Consider the following 25,415-nt stretch of genomic DNA (forward strand, 5'->3'; position numbering starts at 1 on the left):
GAAAATAGTATGGCAGAAACTGGGCATAAACCAAGGTCTGAGACCATATACCAGAATAATGACTAAATGGGTACATGATCTAGGTATAAAGGCTGACACTCTAAATAAATTAGGGGAGCAAACAATAGTTTGCCTGGCAGATTTATGGAGAATGGAGGAATTTATGAACAGAAATGTAGAACATAACGAAATGCAAAATGGGTCATTTTCATTATATTAAATCTTAAAGTTTTTGGACAAAGCCAATGCAACCAAGATTAGGAGGGAAGCAGAAAACTGGAAAAGAATTTTTACAAATAGGGTCTCTGGTAAACGCCTCATTTCTAAAATATATAGAGAACGGAATAAAATTTGCAAGAATATAAGTCATTCCCCAATTGATAAATGATCAAAAGAAATGAACAAGCAGTTAAGAGGAAGAAATTAAAGCTATCTATAGTCATGTGAAAAAAAATGCTCCAAATCACTCTTGATTAGAAAAAAAAAACATATCACACCTACACCTATCAGATTGACTAACATGGCAAAACAGAAAATGATCAATGTTGGAGAGGATGTGGGAAAGCTGGAACACTAATTTAATGTAGGTGGGTTTCTGAGCTGATCCAACCATTCTGGAGAACAATTTGGAACTATGCCAAAAGGGCTATATAAGTGTGCATACCCTTGAACCCAGCAATACCACTTCTAGGTCTGTATCCCAAAGAGATCACAAAAATTTGGAAAAGGACCCATGCACAAAAATATTGCAGCTTTTTATGTGGGCCAAGAACTAGAAATTGAGGTGATGCCTATCAAATGGGGAATGCTTAAACAAGTTGTAGTATATGAATATGATGGAATACTATTGGGTTATAAGAAATGATGAACAGGCACACTTCAGAGAAAACTAGAAGGACTTCATTGAACTAATGCTGAGTAAGGGGAGCAGACCCAGGAGAACATTGTACACTGTAACAGCCAGTGCATGAGGACTGATTTTGATAGACTTAGCCCTTCTCATCAATACAAGGACCTAAAACAATTACAAAGGACACATCATGGAAAATACCTTCCACATCCAGAGAAAGAACTACAGAGTCAGAATGCAGAGCAAAGCAGACTATTTTCTTTTTTGTTTTATTTTGTTATTTTTTTCCTTCTCATAGTTTCTCCCATTTGTTACAATTCTTCTATACAATATGACTCACGAGAAATTGTGTTTAATAGGAATGTATATGTGGAGACCATATCAGATTGCTAGTCATCTTGAGGGAGGGGGAGAAAATTTGAAATTTATAGAAGTGAATGTTGAAAACTAAAAATAAATAAATTAATTAAGGGGGGGGAGGAAAACAGCCCTGTAGGTGATTCAGCCAACCTTTGAAAGGCAGGGCTGATGATGAGATGAAATCTTGGGCAAGAATTGAACTGGAAAAGTTTAGATCTGATCAAAAAGTAAAGTGTCTGGAAGAATTCTGGCCCAGTGTATCTTAGTCAGATCTGAGGGGAAATGGATTACCCCTCTTGTCTAGATTGCCTCCAGACAAGGGTGATCTGGATAGAGATAAGTCTCTTTGTCCAAAACTGAGTCAGAAGTCATGTCCTCTAGTACCTCATTAGAACAAGTCCACCTCTCATTTTAACATTCATTCTCATTAATTTTGAACCAATCAGAGTTGACTTATGCCTGTTGGTAACACCTACTTATCTAAGGGTATATGAAACTGTTAAGAGACCTCTATGATACATCTTTGGTTTACAAGAGATAGCTAAATGACTGTTCTTTTATTAATTATTCACTAGCCATAATTAGTTAAATGATTACCTAGAAATTATGTGTTTTGTATTTCGTTTTCAACAGATTTGTATAGTAAGGTGAAGAGTGTACATAAAAGGTTTTATCACATTAGGTTTCTCTCCAGTATGGATTCTCTCATGTGCAGCAAGACTAGAGGTTCGTGTAAAAGCCTTTTCCATATTTATAACATTCATAAGATTTCTCTCCAGTGTGGATTCTCTGATGGATAGCAAGATCAGAGTTCCTTCTAAGAGCCTTTCCACAGTGATGACATTCATAAGGTTTCTCACCACTGTGGATTCTCTGATGTGCAGTAAGTTTGGAGTTCACTTTGAAAGTCTTTCCACATTGAAAACATTCATATGGTTTTTCTCCAGTATGGATTCTCTGATGTAACTCAAGAATGTACCTAGAACTGAAAGCCTTTCCATCTAGATTACATTCATAAGGTTTCTTTCCAGTGTGGGTTTTCTGATGGGTAGCAAGTTGGGATTTTTGTCTGAAAGCCTTTCCACATTGATTACATTCATAAGGTTTCTTTCCAGTGTGTATTCTCTGATGTACAACAAGACCATAGCTCAATCTAAAAGCCTTTCCACATTGATTACATTCATAAGGTTTCTCACCAGTATGGATTCTCTGATGTTCAGTGAGACGAGATTTCCTTCCAAAAGCCTTTCCACATTGATTACATTCATAAGGTTTCTCTCCAGTGTGGATTCTCTGATGTAAACCAAGTTTGCCCTTCTCTTTAAAAGCTTTTCCACACTGATTACATTCATAAGGTTTCTCACCAGTGTGGATTCTCTGATGTTCAGCGAGATGAGAGTTACTTCTAAAAGCCTTTCCACATTGATTACATTCATAAGGTTTCTCACCAGTGTGGATTCTCTGATGTCGAGTGAGATGAGAGTTACTTCTAAAAGCCTTCTCACACTGATTACATTCATAAGGTTTCTTGTCACTGTGAATACTGTGATGAATAATGAAGGATGAGTCTTTACCACATTCATGACACTCACGTGGTTTCTCTCCAGTATGAATTTTTTTGTGGTAATTCAGGGATGATTGTTGACTCAAGTCTTTCCCAAAATGGTGACAAGCATTAAGTTTCTGTCCTGTGTGGATTCTGTGAAATACAGCACAGATTGGTTGCCCAGTAAAGTCACAATGGCCATCACTCATGAAGATTTCCTGGTGAGTTTCTTTCATAGAAATGCTTAGCTTTTCAGTAGTCTCTTTCTTTTCAGGTCTAATCTCTCCTCCTGCAAGAAACAAACCATAAAATATATACAGAGACAGATGTACACACAGATAGAATTATCATCCCTTCCCTCCATTGTGAGAAAGTACTAATTGCTGTATATCCTACTTCCCCAGGCTGAGAGAACAGTCTTTGAAGTTAAAAGGACAGAATCAATCATTTGAAACTGCCATTAGCCCACATCTGCAGGACAGCTTGGATTACAAAGAACTTCACACACAATCACATCAGATCTTCACAAACACCTGTGACACTGGCAGACCCAGCATTCTCAAGTCAGGCGATGACCTCAGAATGGCTGAGTGAGCTGAGTCCCAGCAACTGAGACCAGAACTCCAACCCTGCAAGTGGACATGTTCTATCCATGGAACTAGATGGCCTTTCTCGATTGTATTTACCTTTGTCTTGTTTTGTTTTTTAGAAAAAAATATTTTATTATTGGATGTTGACCTGTTCTCTCTCTTTGGGTCTTCCTGCTCTCTGACACACAATCTGAAATTAGGCCAATCAATAACCCTACCATGGGGCTTTAAGTTCAAGGGAAAAGAAGAGTCAATCAATGTAGGAAACATCACTGTTGCCTTATTTTAAGAAACTGCCACAGCAACCACCAACCTTGAACTACCACCATGATCCATCAGCAGCAATCACCATTGGGCCAGAGCTTCCACCAGTTAGAAGACTGAGACCCACTAAAGGCCAAGGTGATAGTTCACTTTTATTAGCAATAAAACATTTTTATTTAAAATTATGTATATTTTTAAGACATAATAGTGTTCTACATATAATAGACAACAGCATATTATAAAAATAACTTTTATTGAGTTAGTTAGTGAGGTACCAAAAATTCAAGGGACTCCCTTGATATTCATGCCACTACAGAGCTCTGGAACTGAACATGCAATGTCTTGAGGGTGTGCCTGGAATTCTCCTCATTCTTGTTCTGATTTTGACACTGTCCTCCCTAATTCTACTCTACTTCTTAAACCATTTCCACCCTCACTCCTTGAGTTCTCTTATATCCCACTGAACTAGATTAAACACTCTGGATAGAGAAAGGAAATCATAAAAACAGGCTGCCTGGGTCCACTACAAATTGAGGGTACATAATTTTAGTGTGGACCCCACTTGGCAAGGCTATCCTTTGACATTTCCCTGACTCCCTTGGGGTAGCTAGGTGGTGCAATGGATAAGAGTACTGGTTAGAAAGACTCAAAATCAACCCCAGCCTCAGACATTTACTAGATGTGTCAACCTGGGCAAGTCACTTAGACCTCCTGCCCTTGCTTTCCTCATCTGTAAAATGAGCCTGAAAAGGAAATGGCAAATCAGTATAGGATATTTGCCAAGAAAACCTAAAATGGGATCACGAAGATTAAGAAATGACTGGAAACCACATAACTGACTGCCTTTCTCATTCACCATAACAGTTTCTCCAATAATTTTCATTCTTTCCCAACTGTCCCTTATTGTTTGATCCCATTGTCCAGCACCACACACTTTCTCAGCAGAGAAAAGTGCCTTTTATTTTTTCACTGAAAAAATTATCTCCTCATATCCCATACATTAAGTGCCTTCTTTTCCTTTTTGATACCACTACCAGACGAAATGGTCCTCATGCTGCTAGCCAAAGAAACTCCTTTCCATGTATAAATCATCCCATTCTAGTACGGCGTCTTCCTCAGTACACTGCCTCTCCAGCATCCCCCTTTTCACTACTTTCTAGTCTCTCCCACACTTATGACTCCTTTCCTACTGCCGCAAATAAAACTATTTCTCTCTAATCCTCAAAACATTGATCCATTCAACTGGGGATATTTTCCAATATCATTCTTCCATTTCATGGCTAAATATCTGGAAAAACCCATTTACAACTCGTGTCTCCAATTCATTATCTCTCCTTTCTCTGAAATTCTCTGCAGTTCAGGCTCCCTATTTCATTATGCAACTGAAATTCTTCTCTCCCCATTACCAAAAATCTCAAAGTTGCTAAATCTGCTAGTCATTTCTTCATCCTCATCCTTCTTGCCTTCTCTCCAGCCTCTGACAGTCAATCACCCATCTCCCTCTCCCTGTCCCTCTCTCTCTCTAACTCTCTTGTAGTGACATTCCTCTCACTGCTTTTTTTTTGCTTTTTGGAGGGCAATTGGTTTTAAGTGACTTGCCCAAGTTCCCACAGCTTTTGTGTGTGTGTGTGTTAAGTGTCTGAGGCTGGATCCAAACACAGGTCCTCCTGACTCCAGGGCCACTGCTCTATTCACTGCGCCACCTGGCCACCCCTAGCACTCCTCTCATTGTGCCACACACCAGATCATTCTCTTTCCCCCAACCCTCCCATATGCCTATTTTTCTAATGTTCTTCATGGCATCCTCCCAATAGTATGGACTCATATATGTCATGCACTCTTCATTGACTAGAACACTCCTGACGCCCATATTCAATCTACTGCAAAGTCCTGTGATACCACCTAGGTAACATCTCTCCCATACACCCCCTTCTCTCCCCAACACAGCCACTTCCTTGGTTCAGGCCCCAAACACCTCACACCTGAGGTATTGCTAGAACCTGCCACTGGGTCCATTTGCCTCGAGTGTCCCCCCAACTCCAGTCATTCCTCCACCCACTTATCAAAGAACATCTTCCTAAAGTTGTTGACTGAACATGTCACCATGGCCCCAACAACGTGCTAAGGCTCCCTAGGAAAAGGACCAAATAGAAAAACCTCTCTAGGGCTATTAATTACCTGCTCTTTCTTTACCTACCCCTCCCCTATCTTCTAATTGCCTTTCACCTCATATCCCCACTAACCATGATATGATCCAGGGGCATGGGCCTCCCTTCTGCTCTGTGAACAGGGCACTCCACCTCCTGACTCTCTGGGCTCTCTATGCCATCTCCATGCCTACAATGTTCATGCTGGCTTCCCTTAAGTCACAGCTACAGGACACCTTCCTCAATAAAACTTTCCAGTCCTGCTTCACTTTACTGACTTCACTCTCTCAATGAGCTCCCATCTCTCTTGTCCATCACAGGTTTCTACACTGTTGTTGGCATGGCATCTGCCCCAGCAGTCTATGAACTCCAGGAGAGCTGGGAATAATCCTTATATCTCTTTATATCCCTGGTGCTTTGCAGAAAACATAGGAGGAAGTTAATCAATGTTCACTGACTTGAAAAAAGTCTAAGAAAGAACCCATATTAGAAAGCCTAATTCCCTTTTGCACTTTCTATGCTCTCAAATTACAAATAACAACTTTTTTTAGAATCACAGATTTATCACTGGGAGGCTTAATTGCCATGGTGTCCAACTTCCTCATGTTACAGAAGAGGAAACTGAGACTCAGTTCAGTTTACTGATTTGTCCAAGTACCCACTGCCAAAAGTGTCTGAAAAGGAAATCCAAGTCAGGTGTTCCTCTCCCCAAATCTAGCACTTGCTTTGCCACAAAGCCAAGAATCACAGCTCTCATATACTTGCCTTCACCTCACTCACCTGGACAGCAGCTCCTCAGGTCTTCTTGTTCCAAAATCCATGGTGCTTCCCTTTCCTCAAAATAAGAAATTAAATATCCTCTGGGAACTGGAAGCCCTGAGCATATGGAAACAGGGATGAGCATGGAGAAAAAATGGAATTCAATTCTCTTTAGGGGAAACAGTATACATACATACAAACAGTATACATACAAAGCTACTCCATTTTGAGAATCACTCTATCATGTTCACACAAAGCTGGTTTATTCTCCCATTAATGGTTGTAATGCAAGTAACCAAATTGGGATATGCCAGATCAGCCTTGAGTTCCAGCAAATTAGACCTTGACATATCAGCTTTGGCTCTTGCCTCCCACCTAACTCCTCACTCCCAGAAACCTATAAAAATCTTGTTACCCTTCATTCAGGGAGTCACTGCCTCTTCTGGTGAGATTCTCCTGCTGGGGACCTCAATGAACCTGAGTTAGTCAGATTCTGGTTCTTGCTCAGTCTGTTTTTCCTGCAATTGATGGGGGCATGCAAGCAAGGAGCACGGGATCATTCCCAGAATCCTTAAGTATGATTACCACAATATTTCTTTTGGGGAACTTTGGAGAGAGGTGGGGGAGAAGATGATGGAGCCAATTTGGAATCAGAAAACTTGATCTTGGTGCACCTTGTACATAGGAGAATAGACTCATTGCATAGTTTCCATTATCTAGAAATTAGAGGTAGCTGGTCATGCAGTGGAGAGAGCCCTGGGCCTAGAGTCAGGAATGCCAGGGCTTAAATCTAGCCTCAGACAGTTTACTAGATGTGTGCCTCTACAAAAGTCGCTTAATACGTTTCCTTCAGTTTTCTCAAGTGTCATATGGGGATAATAATAGCACCTAAAACATAATATTGTAAAGAAAGCACTAAGCACAGCAGCTGGTGAACAGCAGTGAAGGGAAAGGCTTATTCCCATCCTTCCTTTCCCACCATCTGTGCTGGAATGTGGAGATAAAGTAAAAGGAAGATTAAGGACAAATGTGTCACATCAGGCACAACTAAGAACTGTAAGTTATAAATGGATGTTTCATGAAAAGAATATTCTAAATACTTGGCCCCTCCCAAAAAGGAAGAGGGTACAGGGAAAGGCTGCCTGAGCAGTTTTCAGAGATTTGGCAGAAATAATTCATGTCCAGGGAGAGGCTGAACTAAATAATCCATGGGATTAGTTCTACATCTGACATGTTTCAACACTGATCTCATCTTTGACCTCAAGCTACCTAGAATTGGCAAGAGACAGCTTCAGGCGTAACAAGGAAACCTTCATATTATCTTCACATAATGTACTGACCTTTTACAGGAAAACCAGGCAGTAAGAGGGACCCTCTCTCTTGGAAACAGGAGACCAGAACTTTTTCCTTTGTATTAACTGATTAATGCTCTAAAGCCAGCACACTGAGGCTTCAGGATATTCCCTTTGACAGCACACTCAGAGTGGCCTGGGGAAATGTCCTTACCCAAAGAGAGAAAGTTCCGGGCATTCTCCAGCATGACCTCCTTATACAATTTCTTCTGGCGATGGTCTAAGAGGCTCCACTCCTCTGGGGTGAAGTCCACACACACATCCTGGAATGTCACCAACTCCTAAACCATCAAGAGTCACAAGATTTAGGCCTGAAAAAGGACTCCAGAATTCATGCTGTCTAACCCTCATCAAGGGAGAAGAGGAAACTAAAGCACAGAAAGGGGATTTACCCAACAGTCATATCTTTGATGAGTATCAGAGTCAACACTTAAAACCATACTTATTGAGAGCTTGATTAAACATTGAGAAAAGTGTTTGATATGATCAGTTGGAATCAAGTTGAGGAATGTTTTCCTATGGAATGTCTCTGTGGAATCTGGGACAAAGTATGTGTTTAATCTGTGAGGTAGAAGGATCTCTGGAGTAGAAAGAAGATGTTGGGATATTTCTTACTTATCAGAACCGATAAAAGCAATGTGGAATAAATAAAATTCGATGAATTTTGTGAGAAGCTGGCAAGTACAAAGTATGGGGGAGGCAGGAGGGGTGGAATGTTTGATTACAGAAATAAGAAGAAACAATCTAGTTAATTTCCTGAGAGTCTGAAATAAAGTCTTATCTAGACAAAGCACGAAAGGGATTCATGAGACACATTAATGACAACCTGCACTGAACTGAGGGATTCGAGACTTTCTGCCCAAGTGAAGGAGAGTTATCCCTGGTTACACTGAGGGCTTGAGTCTGCCTGGGATATGATGTGTCATGGTCAAAACATCTCCTGCCTTCACTTCGTGACTGCTTTCATTTGGCAATAACATCTATGTCCTTAGTATAATATTTAGTTACATGGTTGGTCATTTCTGCTGTTCTTTGTGCTCAAAGCAGCTATGTCAGGGTTAATGTGTCTGACCAGGGATGACCAGAAGGCTCCACAACAGGTTGGTAACAAATAATCCAGGTGAACGTTTGGGGTGGAGATGGCTCTGAATTTGCACATCTCATCATTCTTTTGAGCTACTGCACTTCTGCCTTGCTAGCACAGCACATTCTTGGATGAGGCCAAGCTATGCTGGGTGGTCCTTTCCTGCATCTCCCATGTCTCACAATTGACTACAAAATTTTCCAGAGACCTTGGGAATGTCCTTGTATCCCTTCTTCTGACCACCTGGTGAGTGCCTTCTTTGCATGTGTTTTCTCTCAAACAGTCTTTTAGGCTTTCGAATTTCTGGCATTTGAACAGCATGGCCAGTCCATCAGGGTTGGGCTCTCTGCAGTAGAATGTGAATGCTTGTTGATCTAACTTGAGAAAGGACCCCAATGTCCACTACCTAACCTTGCCAGGTGACCTTCAGAATCTTCCTAAGGCAATTCAAATGGAAGTTATCCTGTTTCCTGGCATGGGGCTGGTAGACTGTTCAGCTTTCACAGGCACACAACAATGAGGTCAGCTCAATAGCTCAGTGGATCTTCTGTTTGGTGTGCAGCCTACAACCTCTTCTCTCCCACACTTCCTTGGGAGCCTCTCAAACACTGAACTATCTCTGGCAGAGAGCAGTGTCAACTGTTCAGATTAGTTATCTGAAATTGAAAATAATCTCAGCTACAAAATTAGCTGGTAAACAATGATTTGATTGTAAGAGGTGACAGCTTATCTTTAAATAAGGTCAACTAATTTCTCAGGAATTTCTTTTTTTTTTTTTTTTTGCTTTTTGGAGGGCAATTGGGGTTAAGTGATTTGCCAAAGGTCATACGGCTAGTTTTTGTATTAAGTGTCTGAGGACACATTTGAACTCAGGTCCTCCTGACTCCAGGGCCGGTGCTCTATTCTTTGCACCACCTAGCTGCCCCAGTAGTTTCTGACAAAGGTGTGATTTACAAGGATTATTTTTAGAACAGAAGAGGAAGAAAAAGTTTAGAGTGATCTTAAGGAATATGTTTTGAGTATAATTCAATTGGACAAGGCAAGTTACCTGACTACTTACTCCTTCTGGGCTTTCTTGACCCAGATTCATCCTGTGTCTCTCAACTTGTCTGTCAAAGTGAAAATACCTCTGGGGCAGCTAAGTAGAACAGTGAATAGAGAACCAGCCCTAGAGTTTGGAAGACCTGAGTTCAAATCCAGCTTCAGACACTTAACACTAACTAGCCATATAACCTTGGGCAAGTCATTTAACTCTAACTGCCCTGCATTGTTCCCTCCAAAAAGAAATTTTTTACAAAAGGTGAAAATACCCTAGTCCCTGCTAGAGTCTATACTTTGAAGAAATACTGGAAAAGAGGGACTTGTGTTTTGGACTTAGCAGTCACACCCCACCCTCCAGCTCCCAGAAAGGTAAACTCAACCCTAAAAGATTACACTATTCAATGGAGAGTTAACCTCAGGCTGAAGAAAAAATAAAAAGGAGCTTAAACACTAAGACTGGAAACAGGAACTTGGAATTTGGTCAACTTCTTTACTACATCAGCCAAAAAGGGGAATTTGACCTTAGAAAGAGTCTTATAATACCATGATTATTTTAGGCCTACAAAGATATTTGTCTTACTATAAATTATCTGCTACTAAATAATAAAGTCTAATCAATCTGTGTATGCATTAAATCTATAGATAACCTAGTCATAGGAGAATATCTTTGTTAGTTTGGCTTAGCTACTAGGGTAAACTTTTCCCAAATAAGGGAAACTAAAAAGAAATCCAAGTAATTAAATACTAACTGATTTAAAGGGTACTTCTTTTCACAATCTCATCACCTCTGTGCACATTCTGGAAACTGTGCTGTCAAAGTAAATGAACTAATTCAGAGGATTCAAAATTTCTCCATTTGCTATAACCAGTAGATGGTACTATGCATAATGGTACAGAACCTCTATTTTCTTTTCTTTACATTTTTTGAAAACATATTTACCGCCCATTTACATAGTTATTTTTAATGTTTGTGGTTTTTTAAAGTTTTGAGTTACAAATTCTATCCCTCCTTCCTTCTTTTCCCTTCCCCTTAACTTAGGTAGTAAGCAATAAGGTATAGGTTTCACATGTGCAATCATGTTATTAGTTATTTTTTACAGAAAGACTTGAAAAAAGAATTTAAGAAAGATGGTGAAAAATGGCATGCTCCAGTCAGTATGCAAACAATATCAGTCCTTTCTCTGAAGACAGATAGTACGTTTCCTCATTAGTACTCTGGGATTTACTTGGAGCATTATACTGCTTAGATCAGCTTAGTCATTCACAGTTTTTCACAGAACAAAATTGCTGTTGCTGTATATAGTGTTCTCCTGGCTCTCCTCACTTCATTTTGCATTAGATCAAGTAAGTCTTTCCAGGTTTTTCTGAAATCATCCACCTTATTTCTTACAGCACAATAATATTCCATCACAATCAATTACCACAGATTATTTAGGCATTCTCCATTTGATGGGTATCACATCAGTTTCCATTCTTAGCCACCATAATAAGAGCTGCTATAAATATTTTTGCACAAATACTTCCTTTTCTGTCTATTTTGATGTCTTTGGGCTAAAACCTAGTAGTGGTATTGTTGGATCAAAGGGCATACAGTTTTAAAGCCCTTTCTGCATTGTTCTAAATTGCTCTCCAGAATGATTAGATCAGTTCATAATTCCACCAACAGTATAGTAGAATTCCAGTTTTTCCACATCCACCCCAAACTACATCATTTTCCTTTTTGATCACATTAGGCAATCTGATCGATATGAGTTGGTGCCTCAGTTTGCATTTCTCCACCCAATGGTGATTTAGAGCATTGTAAGGGTTATGGGATTTAAAGATCTTCCATGCCCCATTGGACTTGCTGATGTAGCAGGAAGGGGCAGAGCAAGAGGAAGCGGAAGCCAAACTAGAGTTCCTGCGGTGGCTAGCAGTGGCGGCGACAGTGGCAGCAGCAGCAGAGGCAGCTGCAGTGCGAAGCCCTTTTTGAGTCAGCCAGAATTTCTGCTAAGGACTCCTGCTGAGGACTGCCAGGGGCCGGAGCTGCTGGGAGCATGCTTCCTGGAGGACGCTAGGTGGTTGCTGTGAGTGGGGAGAGGAGGACCTTTGCCTGAGGTAGCCTGTTCTGTTTTAAAGGCTTGAGAATGTGGGTGCTTTCTGCTTTATCTACCTGTGCCAATTTCTTAACTACTCTGATGGCTTTCACTTTCTGGTTTTGGGACTCAGCCTTTTGGTATTTTAATAAATTTTCTAGCTTATTCCCCCATATGTCAAGCCTGATGTATTTTGTGATGGATAATTATATCAGCATATCTGTAATTTCCATAGGCATTGTGAATATGGCATTGCTGATACAAGCATTTTCTCATATTATGGATAGCTTTGATTTCTTATTCTGAAAACTGACTTCATATTCTTTGACCATTTATCAGTTGGGGAATGACTTATATTTTTATAAATTAGACTTACTTCTCTATATATTGAAGAAATGAAGCCTTTATCAGAGCTACTTTCTGTGAAAATAAATTTTCCCCACTTCTCTAATTTTCTTATAATTTTGGTTGCATTGTGTTTGTTTGAACAAAAACAGTTTAATTTTATAAAATTGAAATTATAAATTTTACATTTTGTAATATTCTCTATCACTTGTTTGGTCATAAAGTCTTCCCTTATCTTTAGGTAGGATAGACAAATGATTCCATGCTCTCCTAATTTGCTTATGGTATTCCCCTACCCATTTGGACCTTATTTTGGTATACTGTGTGATATATTAGTCTATAACTACTTTCTGATATAGTATTTTCCTGTTTTCACAGCAGATTTTGTGAAATAAGTATTTGTTTCAAAAGCTTGAATCTTTGGGTTTATCATACACCAGATTACTAAGGTCATTTACTATAAGGTAATTTATACTTAATCTATTTCACTGATCCATCACTTTATTTCTTAGCCAGTACCAGATTGTTTTGATAATTATGACTAAACAATATAGTTTGAAATCTGGTATGTTTAGTTTGCCTTCTTTCATGGTTTTTTTTTTTAAATATCTATTCCTTTGATTATCCTTGACCTTTTGGAAAAACCTGTATTTTCTTGGTATTGCTGTCAGGTCAAAATTAACACAAGTATCAGAGAATCAATCAACCCATATGTTGCTATTTAGTTACATAGAATTAAGAGTTATTGTGGAGGGTTCCTTCATACATTAAAAAAAGCAAAATTTAATACAGGTTGCATTTCAGCTAATTCATTAGAAAGATATTGACAGTTTCCTCATGAGAAATAAAGGATGTAAACAAATCTCTAGAACACTGAAACCTGGGATGACAAGTTAAGAGAAGGAACCATATACAGGAGAGACTGGCCAAATCTGAAAATGCCTTGATACTTGGGAGCAGTCATCTCTATTTCCATTCTGCTACATGTCTGTGTGGCCAGTGTTCTTGGAATTTGATGATCTTCTATTCCCATCATTAGTGTATGATTCATTGATCAGAAATTCTGATATTTGGGAACAATTCTTCACATGTGCAAAATTGTCCTTTACTTTTTATCTTTGTGGTTTCTTCTTTAAAAGACCTGTCTCATGGTCTATTTTTTAACCTCTCATCTTTCACTTCCTTTATTCTTTTATTTTACTTTGCAACAATTAAAGTATTTCTTGATCTTTGAGATGCTCAAGAATTTATAATTCTCTTTCACTGGGATCTCTTGAGTCACTATTCTTCACTGCATGGTATTCATCATGTGGGCTTTCATTGCCAGAAGGCAGTCCTCCTATGGATTGATAACTCATCTCTGATTCCCTAACTGACACCCAACAAAAGCTATTTGAAATCTCTTTTCTTTGCAAGCTTCCATCCCTCACCACCATAGGATGGGGTTGTGAACTCCAAACCTACATTGAAGGAGAAAGCTCATTTCAGACATTTAATTTTTTACCTGGCTCAACATCTTTGGGACCTCTCTGAACCCTTAAAACTAGAGTGATTTCTCCTCACTCCAAACCATTTTCATCATTTTTTTTTTGGTGTGTTGTTTTCATCTGTTAGACTGTCAGGTCATTGAGGCTAAGAGAGTTCTAAAAGCCATCAAGAGAAATATTTTCAAACACAACTATAAGGACACTGAAATATACAAGACTACCAAAACACACTAGAAATGAGGAGGGAATGGAAGACCGTGTTCCAGAAAGCCGTGAAGCTCAGTATACAGCCCAGGTAGATTTATCCAGCAAATAGGAGATTACCAACATGTGACAAAATGTGGGTGTTCAATGATAAAAAAAAGAGTCAAATATTGTTAGAAAGAAAATCAGAACTGAAGATATTGTTTATTTCTTTGCACCCCATGGAACTTTTATGAAAATTAGGCATGGACTAGGGCGGAAACATACTGCAAACAAATATGAAAAGGCAGAAATTATCAGTATATCCATTCATTCCACAATAAAATAAGAACAGAAATTGGTTCATGGTCAACAGAAGAGTCAAACTCAAGTGAATCCTTCACAGCAATATATATACATTTATGACTATCATACTGAAATAGTGGGAGCAACTGAGGGACAGAGTAGATAGAAGGTTAATCCTGGAGTCAGAAAAATCTGAGTTCAAATTCAGTCTCAGATTCTTTTTTTTTTTTTGGAGGGGGGAGGCTGGGCAATTGGGTTTAACTGATTTGCCCAAGGTCACAAGGCCAGTTAAGTGAGTAAGGTTGGATTTGAACTCAGGTCCTCCTGACTCCAGGATAGCTGCTCTATTCACTGAGCCACCTAGCTGTCCCCAGCCTCAGATTCTTACTAGCAGTGTGATTCTGGGTAAGTAATTTAACTGTTTGCCTCAGTCTCCTCATCTGAAAAAAATGAGATGAAGAAAGGAAAAAACTACTCCATTATCTTTGCCAAGAAAACCGCAAATGGGGTCACAAAGAGTTGGACATGACTGAACAACATCCATAATGATAACAAAATTATGAGGGAGATATTTTACAGGGCTGAAGACAATAACAAAATTCATTTGGAAAAATAAAAAGATCTACAATAATATCAAGGAGAATGATCAAAAGAAGTAAGGATATAGCAAGAAGAGCACTTCCAGATGTAAAACTATAGTATACAGCTTTGGTCATCAAAACTATATAGTATTAGTAAAGTAAAAGAGAGAGATCAATGAATGGAACAGTTTAAACAAGGGAGATTCAGAATCATCAGAACTCAGTAACTCCATGTTTGATAAAGTGGAAAAAAGACTGCTTAGGGTAAACTTCCTTTCTTGGTTAAAAAAAACTGCTGAGAACACTGGAAAGCAGTGAGAAAGGAAATTGGGATTGGATCAACATCTTACACAATCCTCTACAATGCATGCTACATGCATGCTATTGTTGTTGTTCAGTTACTTCAGTCATGTCTGACACTCCATGACCCCATTTGGTATTTTCTTGGCAAAGAAATTATCAAAGAAAGAGATTGGATATCTCAAGAGACAGAGGGTAAAATAGAAATTAAAAGAATCCATCAATGACTCCCTAAAAAAGATCCAATATCAAAAACCCCAGGAATTTTATAGCCATATTCTAGAGCTCCCAGGTCAAGGAGAAAAGAGTAAAAGCAGTCAGAAAGAAGCAATTCAAATGTCATGGAGCCACAATCAGGCTAACACAAAAGTGAGTAGCTTTTACATTAAAAAATTAGAGGGTGTGGAAAATGATATTCAGCAAGACAAAGGAACTAGGCATCCAGGGAACAGAGGATAATCAAGCATTCCTAACAAAAATCCCAAAGCTGGACAAAAATGTGATCTTCAAATACAAGGCTCAAGAGAAACTTCTAAAGGTAAACAGGGTGGGGGGGGGCAGGTAGCACAGCAGTAAGAGCACCAGCTCCAGTGTTGGGATGACCTGGAGATCGAATCTCCGGGCTCAGACACTTAGCACCCACCCAGAAACACCTGGCCGTGTAACCTTGAGCAAGTTACTTAACCCCAATTGCTTAGGGGCGGCCAGGTGGCTCATCGAGTAAGAACACCGGCTCCAGTGTCGGGATGACCTGGAGATCGAATCCTGGGCTCAGACACTCAGCACCACACCCAGAAATAACTGGCCGTGTAACCTTGAGCAAGTTACTTAACCCTGATTGCTTAAAAATAAAATAAAATAAAGGTAAACAGGGAAAACAGAAGAGACTCAATAAGGTTAAAATGTTCATACGCCTACATTGGAAGATGATATCTGTAACTCTTAAGACCTTTATGGCTATTAGGGCAGTTAGGAGGAGTATACATTGACTATGATGAGATGATATTAAAAAAAAAACAAAATTAAGGAGTGAGAAAGAGAATTATACCCCCAGAAGAAGGAAAGGAAGGGCAGAAGAAGGTGAATTGTCTCACATAAAAGAGGCAAATAAGAGTGAAAGGGAAGATGGGGGAGGTGGGAATGGAGGGCTTGAGTCTTACTCTTATCAAAATTGACTGAAAGAGGGAATAACATACATGCTTAGATGGGGATAGAAAACTATTTCATCCTATAGGGAAGTAAAAAGTAACAGGGATAAGGGGATAGAGATTGATAGAAGTAAGGGCAGGTTGTGGGGGGGGGGATTGGTCAGAAGCAAAAGAGGTGAGGGGAGAGGAAGAGGAGAGGAGAAATAAGGGGAAATACAGTTATAATAAATCGAAATATAAATGGAATGAACTTATCCATAAGCTGCATTACTAGATGTAAAATTGATAATTTGGATTTTATTAAATTAAAAAGGTTTTTTGCAGAAACAAAATCAATGCAACCAAGATTAGAAGGAAAGCTGCCAAGTGGGAAAAAATTTACAAGTATCTGATAAAGGCTTCATTTCTCAAACATATAGAGCTCTGAGTCAAATTTATAAGAATAAAAGTCACAACTCAATTGATAAATGGTGAAAGGATATGAACAGGCATATCAAAGAAATCAAAGCTATTTCTACTCCTATAAAAATTCTCTAAATCACTGTTGATTACAGAAATGCAAATTAAAACAACTCTAGGTTACCACTACCTCATACCTATGGAATTGGCTAATAAAATAGAAAAAGAAAATGATAAATATTGGAGGGAAGTAGGAAAACTGTGACACGAATGAATTGTTTGTGGATATGTGAACGGATCCTGTTGTTATGAGGAGCAATTTGGAATTATATTTCAAAAGTTGTAAAACTGTGCATGTCCTTTGACTCAGCACTAACACTACTAAGCCAGTATCCACAAAAGATTTTTTTCAAAAACAGAGTAAAGGGCCTATTTATGTGAGGGTATTTATAATAGCTTTTTGTGGTGGCAAAGAACTGGAAATTGAGGAGATGCCCATTAATAGGGGAATGCTTTAGAGGCAGCTAGGTGGCACAGTGAATAGAGCACCAGCCCTGGAGTCAGGAGGACCTGAGTTCAAATCCAATCTCAGGCACTTAACACTTACTAGCCCTTTGACCTTGGGCAATTAGCTTAAACCCAATTGCCCTGCCTTCCCCCCTCCAAAAAGAAAAAAAAACAGGGGAATGCCTTCACAAGTTGTGGTATACGATTGCAATGGAATATTATTGTGTTATAGGAAATGAAAAGCTGGATGATTTCAGAAATACCTAGAAAGATTTACATGAACTGATGCTGATTGATGTGAGCAGAACCAGAAGAAGACTGGAAAAAGTAACAGTAATATTGTATGTTGAATAACAGTGAATAAATTAGCTCTTCTCAGCAATGCCATGATCTAAGATAATCCCAAAGGAATCATGATGAAAAATGCTATCACCCTCCATAGAAAGAACTGAGTCAGAAATATAGACCTAAAACATACTATTTTTCACTTTCCTCCTTTTTGGTTCAAGTTTTCTTTCACAAAATGACTAATATGGAAATGCTTTATATGATTGCATATGTATAACCTGTTTCTGATTGCTTACTATATGCAGGAGGGGTAAGAGGAAAGGGAGAGGTAGAGAACTGTGACCTCAAAATTTAGGAATACAAAATGTTTTTATATGTAATTGGGGGAAAATGAAATTATCTTTACAAAGTCAAATACCCAGTGAGGGGTAGGTGGTGCAACAGAGAGCAGAGCACCAGGCCTGGAGTCAGGAAGATCTGAGTTCAAATTTAGCCTCAGACACTAACTAGCAATGTGACCCTTGGCAAGTTACCTCACCCTGTTTGCCTCAGTTCCTCCTATGTAAAATCTGCTAGAGAAAGAAATGACAAATGACTCTAGTATCTCTGCCAAGAAAACCCCAATGTATGAAAGAGTCAGACATGACTGAAACAGCTGAAAACAACAAAGAGCCATTCCCCAGTAGATAAATGGTCAAAGGATATGAACAAAAAATTCTCAGAAAGAACTGCAAGTATCCCCAACCATATGCAAAAATGCTCCAAACCATTAATAAGAGAAAAACAAAGCAAAATGTACTTTGCAAAATTGCCAAAAATCACAAAAAAAAGTACCAGTCAATGTAGGAGGAGTGATGTGGGAAGATGGACACACTAACACAATGTTGATGGAGCTATGAAATGGTATAAGATCATGAAGCTCTGAGTTCAAATCCAGCCCCATACACTGGCTATGTGACACTGGTTGGGAAGTCACTGAACCTGTTTGCTCCAGCTTCCTGAACTGTGAAGTAAAGACAATTAGAACACCTACTCAATGGGATTATTCTGAAGATGGTCAAAAGTGGGATTTGGGGGAGAAAGTAAATCAATCCATTTTATCTTTGCACAAAGAGCCTGAGGCCTCTTTGACAGTTCCTTCAATACCCCTCTTTCACCCATTTGAAAAGAAAACAGCCAGAACTTTGAATAGTTCCCCAAACTCAGCCCTTTCCCTACATCCCCTCTAACAAGGGAAGTTCTAGGCCCTTAACAAATACTAATTAACAAACAGCTTAAGAAGGTACTCTTTTCTTTGGCCTGGTCCAGATAGCTCTGGTAAGGAAGGGCCTTTGAATATGTGAATGTGACCCAGAAACCAACTTAGTCTATTTTCTTCAGTGTCTATATTTTCCAGAAACATTGGACCAAAACATGCAGGAGGCCAGGAACACCCCCAACCTTGGTCACAGCATTTGCTCCTTTCTCCCCTCACTGCCCCCCCACTCAGGGTTCTGTTCAGAATCAAAGCAACTGCAAGACAAGGGCCTGTCAGTGTGCCCCAGACCGAGCTGTTTGTGCAGCTCAGACCCTGGAGGACAAGCAGAGCATCCTGTCTTCCAGGTCTAGCAGGGAGAGCTTGGTCAAAGAGGCAAAGTGGAGAGCAGAGTGATTCTATGGATGTGGGGAAGGGGTGCCAGGCATAGCTAAAGGAGCAAACACAAGACTTCTACAGAGCAGAGAGTAATGAGTGAAGAGGTCTTCCTTGTGACTCAGGGTTCATGAGGAAAAACAGAAAATGCACAGGAGAGGGCAGTAATTGGGGGTGGGGGCAGGAGGAAGTTAGTGATTGTGATGCCAAAGTGCCAGGAATCAATTCAAAATACAGAGAACAGGATCGTGCTTTCACTACTGTTTGCAATTTCCTGTCTATTTTTGCAATGAAACAGTTCATAGGGAGGGGACTGCCAGCCTCATAGATAATCCTCTTCGTGTATGGAAATGCCTCTTCAGTTGATGTAGGTCAAGTCTGTAGACAGAGTGCACTCACCTTGGATGGGGGTCTGCAGCTCCCAGGGGCCATTCCCTCTGGTTCCAGGTTCCCTGTTGGGGTCAGGCTTTGGTCTTCTGTAGAATGAGCAGGGGAGGCAGAAGAGTCCCAGGGCAAGAAGCTGGCCTACAGAGATTTTCAGGGGGTGAGGCCCTGCCCTGAGGACAGAAAATGAAACCCAGAGGTAGGGTCCAGCTGGGAAAAGAAGATAGGCCCACTTTTTCTTACTACTCTCTTTCCCCTTACTTTCCCCTACTGTCCTTTAGAGAACCCAGAGTCAGAAGGGGTTTGGGATCCCAGATGGGATGAGACCAGTCACAGCCTCAGTGGCTCCTGAATCAGAGATCTCCCTCTGACTGGGTATGGGACCTGGACCCCAAAAGATCAACCCAGCTCCTGAACTTTCCCACACATCCCCACCTACTCAAAAATCCTTTCAATTCTCCTGATTTTGTGGCCCCAGCCCAGCACAGCCCTTGTCAGTTGCCTAAAGACCACTCCAGGCTACTTCTAACCCCTTAATCCCATTTAGACCCCTTCTAGGTTAACTCCAGAACACCCCAGGCTATTCAGCTCCCTCAATCCTATCCCAAATCTTCCCACAATGTGTAGAGAGTGACCCCGGATTTTCAGGAAGTGACTGGGAATCTGGAAAAGTGTTAGCAGCAGGAAGCTTGTCCAGTAGCCAGGCTAGGGAGGGAGGATTGTTCCAGGCGGACCTAGAGCTGGACTCACCACATGGTCAGAGGAGGAGGAGGAGGAGACCCAATGGTTATGGACAGCCAGCAGAAGCCAGCAGGTCTGTGAGAGGCTGGCTCAGACCTACCTGGGACCTGCACCCAAAGAGCTGGCATCCACAAGGCAGAGATCTCAGGTCCAAGTGAAAGCAGTGTGACCTCAGCTCTGAGGGAAAAAGGCAGAGAGAGCTCAGCTGCAGGGGGAGAGGGCAGAGCAATCACAGCACAAGTTCCAGTTTTCAGCCAGCCCACTCTGGGAGGGTCCTCCCTCTCTCAGAGGCCCCCAGGAAGGGCAGTTTCCTCCATTCACACCCAGGGCCAGGTACTCAGGATCCTTTCTGCCTTTCCTCAACAAGTCCTGCCCCCTATCACCCAGAATGCCTTGGCCACTGGGGCGACCCCTCTTCTGCCCTACACTCCTCCCAGGCCTCCTAACTCCACCCCAGAGCTCCAATTCCACCTGGGCACCCTCCACCAGGCTGGGCAACTCTGAGGGCTCCTCCTCCCCCATCACCCTGCCACCTGATTTCTTTCTGGAGGAAAGATTCAGGACTTTAGGGGTTGGGAGGGGGAGAGCAAGGAAGAAGCATCCTGGAGATTTCCAGGAGAGTAAGGGATTCACAGCCAAGCAGAGATCAGTTTCAGAATGGCGGTTGTTCACAAAATACTGTCAGTTTGATTAGCATGTTTCTCCTAGTTTAAATTAGAATGTGGGCTCATTTAAAGTCTGCTCCCAGCAGGATAACTGGGGTGTTGGGTCAGCTGAGGGCAGATCTACCCTTAATGTCAAATACCCTTAAAACATGGCATTCAAGGGCTTGTATTTGGGAGCTGAAAGAATAATTATTAAATGCAACTGGATCAGAATTTCTCTTTGCTCCTCTCTGAAAGTAACCAGCCTAGAGAGTTGCTTGCAGAAATGGATAAAGAGGTTTTTGTATCCAAGACAATCCTAACTAAGATAATCAACTGAATTGATGTTATTTGCCTGGCAATTTTGTTTCAGGTGTTAACTTTGTAACATTGTTTATGTTGTGATTATGCACCAAATTTTTCTCAGTTGAGGATTTGGGGTATATATATACTCTTAATTTGAAGAGTGAGAGTGCCATAGAATGCCTTAGAATAGTGAGAGCACTGCAAGTGAACTTTTAACAAATGTTACTTTTCTTTGGCTAAGAAGACTGGAGTTGAATTCTTTTGGTAGTCTTGCATGGTAACCCAAATCACATGCAGCCTGAGTTGGAGCCCACCATTAAGCCACCATTGAGCCCCTTTATATGTGTCTTTGTCTTTATCCTAAACCCTGTGACCTCTTTTAACAGCTTAAAGGTGTAGTCCTGGGTAAGAGTCACCCAAGGCATAGTCCCCTGCTCCCTTATCTTTCCCTTAGTTAGAACTTCCCTAAATCAGTAAGCCTTGAAATAGAATTCACATAAGGGCTATGGTGCAAGCCTGTACAAAGATCATGGGGCAAGTCTATCCCACACAATAGACCACCCTGTTCTGGGATGATGACCCAGCAAGGTCCTCCACCCAGGATGCTGACCAAGCAGGGTGCCCCATACCCTTCACCCAGAACATGAGCCTGACCTGTTCCATGACCCCAGCCTGCAAGGAATTCCACTGTCCCTGTGCCCTCCACTCTGTTCTAGGAAGGACCCCAGCTGTGCCCTTGTACCCTTGCACCATATTTCCCAAATTAGCCCTGAGCTATGGATCCAATCAATGTCTGTTCTTGGCTTCTGTATGTCACTGCTTATGCTAGCTCCCCTCCCCAGTTGTGGTTTTTGCCTTTATAAGCCTTGTCTGTATCCCAACTCAAGGCTGCCTGATTTGAGTGTATACTGCAGGCAGTCATGCACTTGATCAATAAATCCACATCTAAATTTATTAAAACCCAGATCTCAGCTGGCTCTTATTCTCTTCACAACATTTTTGGAGGCCCCAGAGAGATGTTTACCAAGCTGCAATGTGCAGTGAGCCAAGTGTCAGTGCCAGGCAAGATGTATACCAAACTGCAATTTTCAGTGAGCCAATTTTAATGTGCCAGGTGCTAGTGGGTAAAATGAGTCAGGAGAATTTTACCTCAGCACATGCTGAACAGTTGTTCCCCGGACCCTCCATTGCATTTCATACTTGTATCTTCAGATCTGGCACCTTGGGGGTAGCTCACTTCACACCTGTAAGTTATAGGGATTGGCACCATGGATCAGTGGCTGGGGCAGCTTTTCTTGATATTTATATCTGGAGGTAGACTCAAAGAAACAGCCAATCAATAGTCCCATTGCATCTTAAGTAATAATTTTCAATCATCAACCTAATCACTTTTATAATTTTAATCTTTTTCAACTACTCTAACAAATTTATAACTACTTGCCAAATTTTCCTATTTCCTTTATGGGTATCCTAACAATTAATTCAATCAATTTATATTCATTTTCCTTCAAAACGCCATTTCAATCATTTTATCAATTTGTAATGGTTTTCTAAAATGCCTTCCCTTAACTTGCTCAGACTCTCTCTGCCCTTTTCATACCATACTCATTCCTGGACCATCCAAAACTGATATCATCTAGTTGGAGACAGAAGGGGCTTAGATAAACCCATTTGTCCCCAAACCTTCTAACTTTCCTTAGCTTTCCATACATGGACTTTCAGAAAATATCATACAAGACCTTCCAAACCATCTTTCTAAAAATATTTTTTCCTTGAAGGCTATTTAAATATATCCAAACATTAAAAAATAATTTTGATTTCTAAATATTCTAACTTTCAAAATATTTGCCATCCACAGGGGATTTTAAGTTCTTATTGGACCTGCTGTTTACTGCTTACTAGGGCCAGGCCTATAATAAAGTTGGGCAGCTTTATCATCATTCCCCCTCATAGAGTTGGGACCCAAATTCAGTTGGGGAACAGGGGCAGGGGTCTCTGCTCCCATGGCTTCTTCAGGCTGACAAGGGTTGTAGAGTTGTCCCTGCCTCAATGGGTCCCGTGGAGGAAATTGACTGGAACTGAGCAGATATCATATTCAGGGGATGGTAGGTGAGTATGGACTGGTACCCACTGCTGGCTGCCTACTGTAGGTGAATTGGCCTGTAGTCTGAGAGACACTTAACCAACAGGCAAATTTAATATGCAGGGCCCAGTAATTTATAAACCGGGCAGGCTCCCAAGCACCCAGCCCTTCGTCCCCTTTTCAAACAAATAGGACCCCAAATCATTTGGGATCAGGGATGAAAGTTTCAGTGTCTCAAACCATGCTGAGGTAGGACGTAAAGCTGGGGTCATGGTTTCACTAGGTACTTAGGGCCTGCTGATGGACTCTGGTCTGGCAAAGCATTGCATGGTTTTGGGCAGTGGTGGGCACCCAGTCAAAGATGTCATCTGGGTGCTATGCCTAGAAAACACAAAACTAGGAAAAATATTAAATAACACACAGGGCCAAAAAGCCAAAAGTGGAGTGTGGATGGGCCAAAATACTCCATTATTCAGACTATTTCACTGATACATATGTAACACAATTTAGAGTATAAAAACAGTTGTAACCAATACAGGTACAAGGTGTAGAGACCTGATGTTCTAAATAGCAGAGATATACAATATACTAGCAAAATTGATGAAATAGTAAAACTGATGTCACACAAACTTACCCATCTTATAATTGTAAGTTAAATAAAGACTGCTGTACTTAAAGATCTTACAATTTAATAAATCTAAGCAATATTATTACTACTTGCATTTGACCCACATGAATTTTCAAAACATAAAATTTAATGCATATGGAGGACAATTTAAATTCCAAAAACCCCTACAACTCCCACTGGGAAATATAAATACCCCATAAAAGTTATAGCAATTCTCAAAATCCAAACAATCCCAGTTTTAACTAACCCAATTTAAATAACATAAAGGAACTATAAACACAATTTAAATTTAAATGATGGTCACTTAAGTCATACAATAGAAGGAAATTTTTCAGATTTAGAAATACTATGATAACACAACAACATTAAATAACTGCATTACCAATGCATGTATACAATTATTACAACCAAAAATTATAGAAAATTGGGCCAACAAATGCTGGGGCTTTTATCCTCTCTCTACAAATTGCAAATCATGGACCCAGGAATATGAAGGAAAAAGGGTCACCTGCACTCCCAGGGGTATGGGCTTCAGGGTGCCCAGGGGCCCAGAATAGGTGCTAGTGGGGCCCACAATTACACCCCCCCACCAGAAATATCACATATATTTACTCAGCATGCCAGACTTTGGCCAGAAATTAGAAGTCTTGTGGAAGGAAGCCTTATGAGGGCACTGGCTCCTGAAATGACCTGGTCCCTTACAATAAGATCATGGTAACTTAGGACAATCCTTCCTCCCATGGCCTCTCTTTTTGCAGTAGCCACACTGATCTGGTTTCAGTCTAAAAGTTTGGGGAGGAGTAAGACATTGGACAGATTTTACAGAAGGGCTGGAAGTATTTACAATAAAAGATGGACGGGAAGAATGTCCAGGGCTGCCAGGACCCTCTGGGGGCTAACAAAAAAGGGAAGAGGAGGAAGCCTCAAAGCAAAAGTTTATCCCTGCCCGATTAGGAGTGGGGGAAATGAGCTTACCTTCCTCCTTAGCAGAATCAGGCAAAAGATGCGGAGGTGGGTCCAGCTGAGCCAGGTCCAGGGAAGGAGGTAGCAGCAGTAGAGAGGCCGGAGGAGTAGACTGAGGGGAGGGAGGAGCTACTAAACTATATGGGGGTGGTAGTGGGACACTCAGAAGGAGATCTGAATCTTCCCCTTCATCCTGTAAAACTGTTTGAACTTCCTCCTTCTTTTTAGATACAAGCAGGGGCTGGGCTACCAGGAACCAAATGAGTGCTAGCCAGACATTAATGTAAAATTGCTGTAACTTACTGCCCAAAGAAGTTTTGGACAAACTGGCGGAAGCCCCGTACCCGGCAAGCAGGAAACCACACAAACCAAAAGAAGTTTAGATACAGGATGCATCCAAACTAAAATAAAAGTAACTTATTAC

At 40.7% G+C, this 25,415-nt stretch overlaps 1 protein-coding gene across 1 annotated transcript; it reads right to left on the reverse strand.

Annotated features, from left to right (window-relative positions):
- Positions 1 to 897: 897 nt before the first annotated feature.
- Positions 898 to 25,188, reverse strand: LOC138160772 (zinc finger protein 383-like). Its single transcript, XM_069087500.1, has 7 exons — positions 25,004 to 25,188; positions 22,467 to 22,561; positions 20,468 to 20,544; positions 19,642 to 19,799; positions 8,023 to 8,149; positions 6,538 to 6,633; positions 898 to 3,045 (listed from the first exon to the last, which is right to left on the reverse strand). Exons 4-7 carry the CDS (start codon positions 19,672 to 19,674, stop codon positions 1,931 to 1,933), a joined length of 1,371 nt encoding a protein of 456 aa, XP_068943601.1. The 5' UTR covers positions 19,675 to 19,799; positions 20,468 to 20,544; positions 22,467 to 22,561; positions 25,004 to 25,188; the 3' UTR covers positions 898 to 1,930.
- Positions 25,189 to 25,415: the final 227 nt, after the last annotated feature.

This window comes from Petaurus breviceps, unplaced genomic scaffold (assembly GCF_028583685.1).
Source record: "Petaurus breviceps papuanus isolate PSGF00001 unplaced genomic scaffold, PetGlider_PUasm1.0 182, whole genome shotgun sequence".
Taxonomy (NCBI): Eukaryota; Metazoa; Chordata; class Mammalia; order Diprotodontia; family Petauridae; genus Petaurus; species Petaurus breviceps.